Source organism: Geospiza fortis, unplaced genomic scaffold (genome assembly GCF_000277835.1).
Source record: "Geospiza fortis unplaced genomic scaffold, GeoFor_1.0 scaffold10, whole genome shotgun sequence".
In the NCBI taxonomy this organism is placed as follows: domain Eukaryota; kingdom Metazoa; phylum Chordata; class Aves; order Passeriformes; family Thraupidae; genus Geospiza; species Geospiza fortis.
Window position 1 is genome coordinate 2,593,431 of NW_005054326.1, and position 14,824 is coordinate 2,608,254.

At 44.2% G+C, this 14,824-nt stretch overlaps 1 protein-coding gene across 1 annotated transcript in view; it reads left to right on the forward strand.

Moving 5' to 3' along the window:
* ETV6 (ETS variant transcription factor 6) overlaps nucleotides 1–14,824 on the forward strand; it is a 93,937-nt gene that overhangs the window by 58,433 nt on the left and 20,680 nt on the right. Inside the window, exons 3-4 of the mRNA XM_005421081.3 lie at nucleotides 7,745–7,909; nucleotides 10,836–10,970. Of these exons, the coding sequence (XP_005421138.1) occupies nucleotides 7,745–7,909; nucleotides 10,836–10,970 (300 nt within the window). The remainder of the gene's footprint in view (nucleotides 1–7,744; nucleotides 7,910–10,835; nucleotides 10,971–14,824) is intronic.

Here is a 14,824-nt window from a genome sequence, read left to right on the forward strand (position 1 = left end):
GAATGCCATGCTGGGGCAGCTGTGGGAGCCAGGCAGTGCCCTGCTGTCCATGGCTCACTGACCCCTGCTGCACTCTGGCCTTCTCTGAATGTGCTGCCCAGATGGAAAAAGCCAGCCTTCACCCTGCCCTGGAAGGAAAGCTCTTGTCAGGCTTCTAGGGAAGGCTTTGCAAACAACGTGAAAGGAAGCTGGAGCCGTCTGCAGAGTTCTTAAAAGCTCTTGGACATGGCTGATGGAATGAGTGCCTAGAAAACCCACTGGTCTTTTCATCACCTCTGTGGTTGCTCACTTCTTTGGTAGCTTTTCCCTTTCAGAACCTAAAATCCAACTTCAACACACAAACCAGCAGCATTATCCTGACTGGTTTGTCCTGGCCTGGGTGAATTCTGTTTCAGGCCTCAAATTGCCTGTCATTGTAATATTTTCTGTTTCTGACTAATCCCAAAGTGGAGCAGCTCACAGAGGACATCCTGATATCCACTTATTCTATAGGTTCACTCTGGATGATGCAGTGGAGACAGAAGGGAGACCTAGTGGCTGCTGTGGGTCAAATGTGGATCTCAGTTATAAAAAACACAGCACAGCTGGCCACATTAAACCACTGGGGTTGCACTGGGAGCTTTAGTCTGACATCAGGTACAACTCCACGGACTTCAGGAATTGGTCAGCAGTGTTTGGGGACTTTTCTGACTTGCTGGAGCTGGGGGTCTTAGACATAGTTGAGTAATTTTGTCTGAGAGAGTTACTTCATTTACTGACTTGTCTCTACATAGAAAAGGGCTTGGGCATAGAGTGAGAAAGAATATATTCTTCATTTTGAATTCTGTAGTGTGGCTTCAAATTTTGTGGGGTTTTGTATCAGTGACTTCATCTGCCATCATTAATCAGTGAGCTGTCTCAGCCCAGCAAGCTGATTTAGAGTCCTGCTTGTGCATTTGATCAGCAAATGCAAACCATGTGTAATGTCAGCAGGTCAGGCGAGGTGATGGAACATGGGATTTTCACCTCAGTTCCAGAAAGGGCCATAGTTGCTTCCAGGAAGCTGAGCTTGGCACAGGGTGTGGGCAATTGAAAAGATTTATTTCCCTGTATGAGAGCTCGTTCTAATCGAGCATTTTCCAATCAATATGTTTCTTACAGACTTTCCAAAGGCTGCATTAGGAAAGTGATTTTATTTATTTTATGACCCCGAAGCCCTGAGGGATTCAGATGTGTCAGCTTCCCAGAGTCTCTGTAGAGACAGTGAGAGGAGAAGGGCTGGGTCACAGGGCACCACACCAGCAAAGTCAGCATGGCAGAAACCCATGGCAGAGCTTTGCTGGGTTGGTTTCTGCAGATGTCTGCACACATGGAGGCCCCAGAGCAGGGACAGTGCACAGAGCATTACCTGCACTTGTGCTCTACCTCTAATTCCTTGTTCAACAGGACACCAGGAGAAATAAGCCTCTGCCTTTTATTTCAGATTACTACTGAAAAAGCTGTTTTGCCCTCTGTTCCCAGCAGTGTAGGAGATTCCTGAAAGCCTTGTCATTCCGATTACAGGCGCTTTCAGACCTTCTTAAAGAATGTGCAAGCCTCACTTGTGGTCTCTTTTCCTGCCACAACTCCTGTGTTCCCTATCCAATCATTTTTTTTCCTCAACAAGACCTGTAAAGGGGCATTTTTATCTGCTGCCATGCATTTCCTTTCTACCACTTCATACTCACCTCCCACATAATTCTCTCTGAGGATTAGCCAGGATTAACCTTTTCTCCATTTTCTACCTTGGCTTATCTCTGGGCCTGGGAAGTGCAGAGCCAGCTCTCTGCTGTAGGATGAGGCAGTCCCTGCAAGCCAACAGCAATGAATGGCCACAGCTTCTCCACTGCCTGGGTCAAGGGGCACCTGCTGCAAAGAGCAAGTGGTCAGGCACATCACTGCACACAGATTTCTGTCCCCTACTCCTAACAGCAAGTGCACAGACCACCAGCAGTGCAGGAGTTACCCTGTGGCAGGGCTGCATCTCCCACATGAATGCTAACCCCAGAACGGTCCCTGAGGGCACCTCATTACTCTCTCCATCTGCATGGGAATAACTAGGCATGCCACAGATTTCTGTTACCTCTGAGGAACTGGAAAGACTTCCTGAGAAAGCAAGATCTTTGCCCTTCCTGCCTTAACTTCCACAGAAGTGATAGTTCTGAAGAGCAGCCTGTGGGTGCTGGGTGCTTTGGGGAAGTCACTTGGGTTCAGAGATGGATGCAGCAGCCCCAGCAGAGAAAGCACAGAATTGCTGCCTCAGTTTGGAAAGGCCTTCAGCATGATCCCACGCTGCTGTTGAGCTCAGCACTGCCCTGCTGGGCAGCAGGGTGGTGGTGGTGGTGGTTCTCTCATGTCCAAGCACGTACCAGAACAGGGCCCCTGGTCTGCAGCAACAATCAGGGTCTCCAAACAGGGAACCAGAGAGCAGCACACACAGCACCCTGGCAATGTTGAAATAGTATCTTTGCAGCAGCTGTGCAGCAATTTGCACTTCAGAGCATTTTGGATGTTAGCTGGCGAAGCACTGTGACACCTCTCTGCATTTTGGTAGTCCAGCATTCCAAACAAAGATGTGAGACCGGAAGGGACTTTAAAATGTTCCTCTGGCAGAACCTGTGTTGCCTTTATACAGAAATTAAGACCAAAACACAACCTCATCCACCTCTCCTGCTTGACATACACCATCACAGGCAGAGGCATATATTATGCTTTACAGCTAACAAGGAAAATTTTTGTTAATCAATAACAAAGAAAGAGAGCATCAGTTTCTAAAGAGTTACTTGATAGGAGACATTCAAGTGTTCTGAACTTCTCCAGCATCATTTTCCCACTAAAGGGTCACAGTAGCTAGAGACTTGAGCTGGCTTCTCTGATGATGCCAGTGATGATGCATCTGTCCCTGGGTGTTTGGAAACCAGCTGCTGATTTGCATGCACTGGCCCTTTGCTGTTTGCCCAACCATGCTAAGTAGTTTTTGGCGTGGGAGTGTGAACAATTCTGTCTACCCTGCAGAAAGCAGGGATAAATGAGAGGTCTGTCTTCAGCCCCTTCTCACACCATCATCCTGCCTGCCAGGGGGAGGATGGAGAGCATAGCTGAAGTGGAACAAAAAGTGAGACAGAACTTGCTGTGAATGCTGTTTTCCATGTGCGTGCTGTCCTGTGCCTGTGTCCTCATCTCGAAACTAAAGCAGAGCAGCAGCTCTCGGTGGTACAGTGCATCACATTTTGCATTGGATTTGTGTCCTCAGATTGTTCCAAAATTAGTCAAGGTGAAAACAGCCTGTGGTACATTATACTTCACATTTTAGGTGTATCTGTTGCATTCACTGAACACAGCAACTCATACTGTAAAATGCATACTCTGTCTTCCAAACCAAAGAAGGGGTTGCTGAGTGCAAGTGCTTTGCATGATTTAAAGTTGGCTACATTTCTTCGAAAAACAAAATTGTAACCCCTCCAGAAGTTTGTGGTCAGGTGAAAATATTGCTGGCTGTGTAGTTCTAAGTGCAGAGGTTATACTGCCTGAGCAGAGCGCTCTGTTTTTCTGTCCTCAAAGCCTGACCATGCTTCAGTTTCCTGAGGGGCTCTCTGTCAGAAGTGAACTCTTCAGAGACCGTCAGCCTAAACTGTCCAACAGACCAGTACATTCCTGTTTGTGCCCATGTCTGTTGGTGCTTAACAGGTTTACTGGCTTCTTCAAAGTGTAAACTACCCCATCAGTCCCTCTCCATTGTACTTTGCTTTGCTGCTTGAGAATAGAAAGGAGCAAAGTGGATTTCTTCTGCACTCAGGCTGGTTACCAGCTTGTGCCCTGCAGTGTGAGAATTGATCCTCCTCATCATTTATAAGGTCACCAGAGTAGCAGGTGTGAGAACCAGGACTTCAGGTGAGGAGTATGCTGTAGAAGTAGATAATCTGTTAAGACACCAGTGCATCAGCCTGCAGCGTTAGAAAGGTGAGCACGGATTTTGCTCCCTGTTTAATGCATCTAAAGCTGTCAGTTTATAAACATGTCAGTAAATTACTGTTTTACTCTACTGGAGGTGGTGCTTGGAAACTGACAGAAGACAGAGAATATGTTGGCTCTCATAGATCCAGATTTTGATGGTTTGCACAGCTTTGTCTAACCTGCTTTCAGCTGTTGAGTTCAGGAAGTTTTTGTTGTTGTTTATTTTTGCACTACACAGATAGAGAGACCATGATGGGGACTGCCTGCCAGATTTCAAGCAGAGGTGCAAAGGCAGAGATGGGAGCAGAGCCAGGTCTGACTCTTAGGTCAAAATTCACCCTGGGAAGTCCATGGCCACCAAGAGGGCAGGCTGGGAGAAAGGCAGCGTCCCCAATGTCTGATCTGCACCTAGTGAAAGCAGCAAAAACTTCACCCTGATTTCAGCAGTCAGTTCAACAGGCAAAACTCTGCCCTTGTTTTGCAACACAGCTCTTGTTTTCCTCACTTTATTCTCCTTGGTAAATATCTTTGTTAGTTAAAGACAGTGCTGTTAGCTTCTGCAGAGAATAAAAGCAGAGAGATAAAAAGAGCCCATTTTCCTCCACTGTGGGCTTGACAATAAAAGAAGATGGAGAGAGGAAAATAAGAAACAGCATCCAAGGAAGAAAAATAGTATAAGTGGGATTAGGTTTTCTTCCATGGACAGTACAGGAAAGCATTTTCATTACCTACTGATAGCAGTGTACACTGTGCTGTAAAATCCCTTCAGCTGCAAAGCCAACCATCTCATGACCTTGTTTTCACAAAACCAACTACTTCTCCTTAAGAAGGGTCAAAGAAGGTGGCATCCAAGTTTAGTAGATGCTGTACTGCTCATCAAAGAATTGTTTTTTGAGTGACAGTTTCTGAAGCACTTTTTAACAACACTGCTGTGCACCCCTAGAAAAGCCTCCTGTGACTGAACTGGTTCAGCCTCACAAAACAAATGGGCATGTGGTGGGGGCATGTTTTTTTTGAGAAACTTAACTTCCTGGGAAATCAGCAGGGCAGCAAGGGAGGGAAGTGAGAGAATAAGAAATCCATCTAGGGAAAAGCAGTTTACTTATTTTATGGCACCTTATGTTTTCCAAACACAATGTAAGCATTTTAATTATGGGATCACCCCAGGGGTGGAGTGATGTGGCACATCCACCCACTCAGTTTAGCCATAGCCAAACTGAATTAGACTGGCTGCTTGCTGATTTCTCAGTAATTTCAAGCCAAGTGGTCCTAGGTCATATTACTTTGGAGCTTTTCTCACAAGTTTCAGAGGTGCTACTGAAACCCAGCAGAGACCTCATTTGCAGTGTGAAGTGTTGGGTCTGTTTCAGAGCTGCCAGCACAGCTCCTGGGGCTTGTCCCAGTCTGTGTAACTTATCTGCATGTTCTGGGTCTAGCACTCATCAATCTAAAGCTCTCTTTGGACACAGTACTTCTGTACTAATTGAACAGAAGGCAAAAATGTAGTGTCACCTGCAGGTGGGAAGTGTTGATCTGTGTTTGTACAGGGAGTGATTTATTTATTACATTGTTATCTGTAAGGGAGCACACACCTCATGGTGAAGTTGTGGTATAAGTCTGTCCTAGTCAGCCTGATTTTCACAGTGATGTTCTCTTTTGTTTAACGCCTCATCAGGTGAAGTACACATCAGGAGGCCAGTTAGATTTCCACACAACAGCTCTCCTTTGGCCACTTTATTGCTTGCATGGCATGGCAGAGAGGGAGGAAAAAGAAATCACACACAAGCATTTCGAGCACTCCTCAGATGGTCTTGTAAAACCCTTTCATATGTTGTGGTCTGCCTGCATCATGTCTCACCTTTCTCTTCTAGCTACAGCAACAGCCTGGGGTCTGGAGTGTATTTTCTGCAGGAATAGCCCTTAATTCATCAGAAGATGAGCCTCTCTCTGGCATTTGAGATGACAGTTTCCATGTCTCTGAGCAAATCTACACCTCACCCCAGTCCCTTCAAAAATAAAGGTCCTGCAGAAAACTCTGACCTCAAGCAGACCCTAATTCATAGGGGGAAGAGAATTTGCTTCATAAATAATTAAAGGCTACTACTTGTTTCTGTAGTACAATAGTATGCTACAGTTGAGAGCTAATGGAAATTCTTGGTACGCCAGGCAGGCATCCCTTCCTTAGGCCAGCTCTGACCCTTTCTCAGGCACAATCTCAATTCCTCTTCTGACAGAGATTCAGTTCTGTATGCAGCTGTGGCTCTGGGACTTTCCAAAGCCGTTGTCTGGGAATCTGGCAAAGCAGCAGAATGCAATTCACTTCATGTTACCTCTTGCTAAAACAGAAATAAAAGGGTTGCCTATCTGTTAAAGAAGTAAAAACCAAACCAAAACAAGAGTGGTACAACTCTCTCAGGCTTCTTTTAGTGCTTGGTAGGAGGAGGGTAATCAGATCTCAGAGGATGGTGTGCCAGGAAGGAAATTTCTTCCCATGTGCAGTGTACAGTCAGCCAGGTGCAATATAAGGAAGGGAGGTTTTTCTTCCTCTGAAGCATAAGGTACTGGCTCCTGCCAGAGGCTGTGTACCAGAGATCTGATCAGATATGGCAAATTTTATGTTCCTATGCACAGTGGGTAAGCTTTGTAGCAAGTCAAACAATGAGTCATCTCACAAGGGGGAAAGGAAAATAAAGCTTTTATCGCCCATTGGATTGGAGATAATCTCTCAACTTGGGTATAAACAGCTCTTCACTGTGCTTCCTTCTCTCCAGGGGAAGGAAGCTATTTTAAATTTGTGTGTAGAACAGATATTGGGTTGTCATACCTCCCAAGCTTCTTTCTCTGGGCCCAATAAAGGTAGCAGGCAAAATGTCTTTGATAGTAATGTGGTTGGGCCTCTGTGAGTAAACACAATAGCCTAGGCTGTATAAACTGTACGAGCTGGCTGACAGAAAGGGAGTGCCAGATTCTCCTTGGCACCTTGGAAAATCTGTCCCCAAACCAAATATCCCTACTATTTTACTAAAAAATGGTCTACCCTCTTACATGGACCTAGTTACAGTGGTAATATTTGATTGCTATACAGGAAACACAGGCTAAAGGAGTGCCAAAGGTGGCACAGTCTTGGCCCTGGCTTTCCTCTCCAGTGTGGGAATGGCACCTGCTCACATAATGGCACCTGGAGAAGGGGTGGGCCTGTGTGAATACACCTCTCTCAACAATACATGTGCTGGTAATCACTCTGTTACAGGGGCTGTATTCAAGCTGCTCTTCCTTACAGACCCCACCCCAGCCACTTGGAGAGAAGCCATGGCTGTCTTACCTTTGACAACTTTTCATTATTCTTGATCCATGAATGTACAAGGGGTGTGAAGAGAGAGCTTTCTATAAAAGGAAGAGAGGATGTGCGCACCAGGGATGGATGACACCAAGGACTTTTCCTGCTGCTTGCTCTGCACATCAGAAGGAGCACGTGGAGGAAAATCCTTTTGCACAGTGGAAACCTGGAATGAAATAATGTCCTATGACCTTTCTTCAGGCTGCTGAGTCAGTTCTTGGTTCTCAGTATGTCACAGATAAACCAAAGTGCCAAAAGTATTTCGCAGCCCAGTGCTTGGAGTAATCCTGTACCAACATGGCATTGCTGTCCTTCCCTTTCCCCTTAGACTGTAGGTTATGGTGTGGGGAGAGAATTGGGGATTCAGTGATGTCTGCCTGTGTTCCTGTGCCTTGCCTCAGTTTGGTAACAGAACTGTGCTCTCTTTCTGCCCAGGTTTGCAGCCAGTTTACTGGAGCAGGGAAGATGTGGCCCAGTGGCTCCGGTGGGCAGAGAAGGAGTTTTCCTTGAGGCCCATTGAGAGCAGCACCTTCGAGATGAACGGCAAAGCTCTGCTGCTCCTGACCAAAGAGGACTTTCGATACAGGTCCCCTCATTCAGGTGAGGATTACTTACAGAAGCTGTCATTGCAAAGAGAGAGGAAGCTGCAGCAAAAGCTGGAGCGGGTCAGAGGAGGAAATGGTCACCTTAGCTGAGGTGGACTGGGAAAGGGAGGGGAAAGGGAGGACAGAGACACTTGTATGAGGCAAGGACCAAAAGGACAAAGAGAAGGAAATCCTGATATGCCTGAGTTGTAGGCATATATGAATGCAAATTCAACCCCAAACATCCAACCCGTTTATAGTTAAAACTCCCTGCAGAGCTCCCAGAAAGCAAGCTGCACTGGCAGCATTTTGTGACTTCCAGCTCTTCCTGTAAAGGCTTATCTGTTCACAGACCCAGCTACAGCAGCAAGTCAATCAAGTGCTCCAGCCTCTTTAAGCAGCCTATATTAGCATTTTGCCTCCCAGTTGTCTTGGCTGAGGTGCTGCTAAAAGTGACTGCAAAACTCCTTCCTTGGGGACTTTGCCTCTGTTTAACAGCCCCTGTGGGTTTTGCTTTACTTTACCATATTCTCACATGTGCTGGAGTCCAGCCCTCAGCACAGCACAGACAGGTGTGTGAATCAGCCTGCCTATTGCTCAAATTATGTCTTCATTTATTCACAAAGGAGATTTAGAAATGTGTGTGTTGCCTGCCTGTATTTGTATCCCCTGTGGTCTGTGTGCTCCAGTCATACAGTCAGAGTAAGCCTCTGCCCTCCTTTGTCAGGGTTGTTTAAATATGAGTTGTGAGCTTTGTTTTTTGTGACCACACGAGGTACTCTTGTTAAATAGAAAGGCTTGCACTTCAATCACTGTAGGTGATTAAAGAGCTTGGACCAAGTGGTGACAGAATTGCTGTGAGGAGGCTTCCAGTGCAAGGCTCGCTATGTGCAGTAGTACAGCTGGTGCTGCTGGGATCCAGCTGATAATCAAACTGTGGGGCTGATTCTGCACCAACCTGCTTGGCTGCTCTCCACAACCATACTCCTGCAGAATCTGCCTCACAAACTGTTGCTTATGTTTAGTATATATAAAGTTTTTTAAGCATGTCCTTCAAATCCAGGATGAATTTTGTATGGAAGAAGAGCCCAAACATTAATGTCTGTTGTCACTGTAATACATTAGTGAGAACTAATGCCTAGAAACGTCTCCTTTTTTTTTTTTTTTAATTTTTTTATTCTGGTACACCACTTGGAGTGTAAAAATTAACCCTGCTTGAAGCAAAAGGAGTATTGAAAGCAGGGATGTGGGCAAGGACAGCAAGGGACACGTTTATGTATGTTGTCTGCAACTCCCCTTCCTGCCTGCATGTTATGTTCCTATTCTTCCCCTTGTGTGCTATGAGGGCACTTGAAATAAGCAGGATTAAAAATGTTTCTAGGCTGGAAATAGAGTGTTCCCAGAGAAGAGCCTTTGACTTGCAAAATCTCACTTTATTCAGAAGGTTAAGCTGAATTTGGAACGAAATAAGCCAGCTAAAGGCCTCCTCCCTTGCATTTTGTCTCTTCCTTCCCTCCAGGTATTCCCCACTGATAATAAACCTTGTGGAGGTTATCTGAGTCAGTCCCTACAAGTTGAGATAACTGTAGGTAAAGGGACATTAGCTCAGCATTTCCCAGAATTAACTGTACGTGAAATTGAAGAACTGTGAAATAATGTTTGCCACAGAGGCATTAAGTTTTTCCAGACTGAGGCCACATGAAAGCTGTATCATTTCCCCTGATGGTTAAAGCAGGAGAAGGGCATCACTCCCACAGTCTTGCCAAGAAAGGGGCTCACAGCCTCAACATTGTTCTGTTCAGGGCTGTCCAGGGAGGGAGGGAGAGAGTACAAAACATTTTTCACCATCTTAACATTGCTGCAACTGGGTGATACAGAAATCTCAGCTATTTCATTAGGTAAAAAAACCCCCAAAACACAGACAGCTTTATGGATGTTTTCACTGGTCTGTCCAGCCAATCAAAAGAGGTACAAATTTGCTACCTTATTGCTCCGAGTGTTACAGCACTAGTTATTTATGATTATGCCACTGTTGCATTCAGTGATGGAAATTATGTGGTAAAATCACTTTTTAGACTTTCATGTAACTGGGTGCTCAAGGCTTTGTTTTTAATTAGGCTTTCAGATATTGCAGTCACCTTTTAAAAATGCCCTAAAGTCACTGCTGAGACAGTAAAAGCAGTCTAGATGTTAAAAATAAAGGAAACTGAACTATGGAAAGCAGTATGGCTTTAACTGTTTCACACCAAGAAACTCAGGTTGCCCACAAATTAGAATATTGGCAGTTTGCAGAGACAAGGGACAAGTGGTACATAGCTTACAATCTCATAGAAACAACTGCTAAAAACCCCCGTGTTTGAGAAAACTCTCCCAGAAAATCTAAGGTTTCCTAAGTGAAACTTCACTAATTGGTTTTCAGATGATATGTAATTGTTGCAGCCTGTTCCTCTGTAATATGAGCCGTGACAAACAAAAGAGCTGGCAGAATGAAAAGTCAAGAGACTTCCTGTCCTGTGAGCTGCAATTTCACGTTGAAATGCACAGCCAGTTACACCAGACCAAATGCACAAGTACCTTATGTGTTTGGTGTAGATGTTGGAATAAGGTCATCCATGCAAGATGAAATTTATAAAAGGCACAAAATAAGCAGTTAGTCCACTGGTCTCCTGGATATTGTGGTGTTATGTGCCACTGAGGAAAGATACAACAATTATGGTGCCAGGGAATGTTTTGCCACAGTCACACTCAGAGGTGTGATGTGCCTTTTTCCCCTTTCAGAGGAGGACTTTTGCATAGCAGTGAAATGCAGGATTTTACTGCTAGCATTTTTGGGTATGAAAATAGCACCCAGGAGCCATGAATTCATGCATCAGATGGCTAAATGAGTCTTCTCATCAGTTATTTACATTTTCATTTCCTTTTTCCTGCTGTTTGTCTTTCAGGTGATGTTTTGTATGAACTCCTTCAGCAAATCCTGAAGCAAAGGAAAGCTCGTATGCTCTTCACACCCTTCTTCCACCCTGGGAACTCTATCCATGCTCAGCCAGAGGTCATATTGCACCAGAATCATGATGAAGGTAACTCTGTCTCATTCTTACAGGAGTTGCCTTTACAGAGGCAAATAGGAATTATGTCATTTTCTTGCTCCAAAGTTACTTAAATAAAGCTGCTCTCATCTCTCTGACTCCATAGCTTTGGAACAATCAAATGGTCTAGTGAGTCAACAAGCCCTTCTCCATTTATCTTCTATTATTTTGTTCTGTTTCCAAAGCACCTTTAAAAGCTATGTCAGATACAGATTAAAAAGCAGAGCATTTTATTGACCCTATTGATTCATTTTTCCTCACACCCAGTTAGGTAGACAAAGTTGCTTTGTGGACTTTCAGTATCCTGGAGATGCAGCTAAATGCAGTTGTTGGCAGAGCAAGGGAGGGCAGGCTCAGAGGGGACTATCCAGCTCCCAGCCACTTCAGCTGGCAGTCTGCAGGACAGCATGCCAGAGTTCCTGGCACTGAGCCCATCACATTGCTCAGCTGTTGGGCTGGTTGAGCAATTCCTGGTGGGAGAAGTGGGCTTCTGCAGGTTTTCTCTCATTTTTACTATCATAATTACTTGCTTAGGTCTCGTAGTGTGCAGACATAACATGACTATCAGAGGTGATAAAAAAAAGAATAGTTAAGTTTGTGGAATTGCATATTTAGGCTTCTTCTACTGGCAAAATGGAAGTGTGCTTCTTTTCACTGGAAAATTGAGGTTTTAATTTCTTTAAAAATACACATACTGAAGTACTTCCTGGATTTCTTGGGTATATCTTAGAAAATATAAAACTTAAGCTTTTTCAGAGGTCCTTTCCACAAAAGCAGCAGGCAGAACTAATTTTTTTTTCAATTAAATATGAATTCAATTTTCAATTTAAAAATCTAGGAAAAAGTAGTGTTACTCCTTTTTCGAGTAAACAGGAGAAGAGAATATAAGCAAGTTAGGATGTCACCCTGGTCTCTGCTCACTGGAGAAAAGGCGTGCTTATCCTATTTGACATGAATCTATTTCAGGATTCAACATGGGATTGCAAGAGAAGATTCAGGGGTGCTGTCAGACCTGTACAAGTTGCCTGTGGCCAGTCTGAGGTAGCCAGAGTCAAATGGCACCAGCAAAGCCCTGAGACTGAGCCAACAGCAGGACAGCAGCAGGTGGAAGAAAGACACTCCAAAGTGTTTCCACACAGCTGTGTAAATATTCCAGGTTAGCTGAGGTTCAGTTGGCAGAGCTGAGCAAGAGACAGTTGCCCACTGTATTCAGACCATTAGTAAAATCTGTATTTTCCTCCAGCTTGGCCTTCACCCATGAGTGTTGCCACTCTAAATTTCAAACAGAAATACTAGCTGCTCTCTCAGACACTCCTACATTTAACATATGGAGCAACTTTGGCTAGAGGGGATTTCACAGGGATGATCACTTGGCCTTTCATGTGTGTCATTTTAAAAATATGTCTTTTACAATCTAGTGATTAAGAAACAACTTAGATTTCTTCCTTACAATACTCTGGCTGCTGATAGCAGCACTGCTTTTCTTACAGAACTCTGTGTTATTACTTAAAATTTCTCTTTATAATGACAAAAATTAGTTCTTGCTTTGCTGTGAGAGGAACTTCAAAATAAGCAAAAGAAACTACAGCTTGCCTGCCACAAGACTGAGCAATCAAAAATCTCCATGCCAAAAATTTACAGGCAGGTGAATTTGCTTATTTTGACATTACTTCTTCTTCCCGTTTCACAAAGTCACTTGGGAGAAACAATCACAATTGAGTTTTCATTTTGCCTCAGCAAAATACAACTTAAAAAAGGAGAATGAATGTGAGGAGCAGAACTTAACCCAGGCTAACTCACAGGCAGTAACACTGGGGACAGATTTTACCCTGGCCCCATTTGAAGTGGTTAAACTTCCCAGGTGATGTGTCTTTATTACAATCTCTCCTTACTGCAGCGATCTTTTCCATCTTCTGGCTCTTTTGCCTGTTTCCTAATGGATTATACTTATGATCCTGCTTTTAAATGCTTTCCCTCTAGTGGTTTCTTACTAGGCTTAAACAAAGGGGGTTTGGCTGTTAGAAATCAATTGACTGCAGTTCAGGATATTGGCTTGGAATGGGCTCTGTCCCTGCAGAGGGATGAGCAATGGAAAGTGAATTACCTTCATCTCCAGTGGTCCCTCTGACAGAGCTCTGAGTCACTGGATGGGATGCCATGCAGGAAGCTTACACTGTCATTCCCTGCACTTCTTTCATGGCTAAGCAGAGTGCCAATCTTTGGGACTGTCATGCCAGCAATTGCTCACTCCCAAAGTGTAACCCCACCCATCCCTGTATGGATAGGTCAGCAAATTTCCTGGGAGGTGAATTTCCTTTCACAGCTTCGTCTTCAAGAAAAGAGTGTTGCTCATTTGGGATGAAGATCCAGAGTGAATCCAGTGCTGCCTGAAATTATATACCATATGTGCTCAACTTACAACCACCAGATGTGCCAAGGAATGAATATGATGAGGATTTTATTCTGTTCAGGGTCATTTGTAGCAGTCCTGCTTAGAGCTGAGTTGGAATTGTTTTATGGTAAACAGCATCTTTGGCCACGAGGGGATTCTTTTGTTAAGTACTTTAAGAAAAAGATCTTGAAGGAAAGTGAACCATTAGTGTGTATCCATTTGTGGTCTTTCCTCTTCCTGCTTTTCCAAGAGCTCCTTGGTCTCTACTTTCTGACCTCTGTCCAGGTTCAGTGTCACATGGTTTGGAAGCAGACAGGTAGGAACTCCTCTGTTTGGAGTTTGTCAGAGCCAGCTAGTGTTTTCAGAGAGCTTGGTGAAAAACAGCAGAGCATTCCTTTCTACTTTAAAGTTAGGTGTTCCCTTCAGCCAAGGCATTAAATAAATAGGACAAACAACAGAATATTCTGGTCTGTATTTACAGGCCAAGAATAAGCACAGTGCATTTGAATGTACAGTGATGGGGGTGGATGGTCTGTAGAAGATAGGACACTGAGTAAAATTTGGGAGTTGATTTTCTTTCTGTTGTGGCAAAGAAAGTGGACTTTAAGGAAAGACAGCCACAGAGGGTAGGTACAGTTGTAAATTTTCCCTCTTTGATCTTCATTTGGGCTATCCCACATTTGCTGACCAGATTATATTTAAAACTCTTTGGGTTTAAGCAAGAACAATATATAGCTCTGGAGTTTCATGTCCTCTGGCTGTTCCTCTGTGAGTATCTTGAACAGCCCTACAAATGCATTTTTCGTGTCTGGGACCACAGGTGTGTTTAATAAGTATTCTAGAGCAGTGTAGGTTCTGCCTAAAATTCCAGGTTTTTCTATAGACTTCAGTGTTCTGGTACAGATGCTATGTCACTGCCTGGCACTTCATTTTCTCAGGACTTGAGCTTTTCATGTTCAGGCCTTTCCCTGGATATGTGCTGATCCCCATCTCCTGATGCCTGCCTGGCTTCCAGAGCAGCAGGAGCCCTTCAGTCTTCACCTCAACAGGGTTTTTAAACAGGTATCACTGCCTTGGCAAGACAGCAAGAGAATCATTTCATATTCAGATAAAATGGAGTGAACAAACAGGCAGCCTCATATAGGCAGCTACTTGTTTCAGTTGTTGACACATACCCAGAAATTTCCTTCTTTTATCACCCAAGGCTTTCAACAAACAGCACTGAAATTTGATCTTTGTTTTTCTGATAAAAACCTGTTAGTCACTGTATCTCTGGTGGTACTTTCCTCTTTGTCAGTAGTTTCCCAAGTCAAAACTGATGGCCTTAGCTAACCTGAAAGTCTGCACTGGCAAAAATTTTAATTTTGTGAGAGGGTTGTTAGTGATTTATCTCCCTACTACTGTTAAGCATCACAGCTGGGAAAGTGTGTTCATGCAAAAGTGTTGCTAGAAG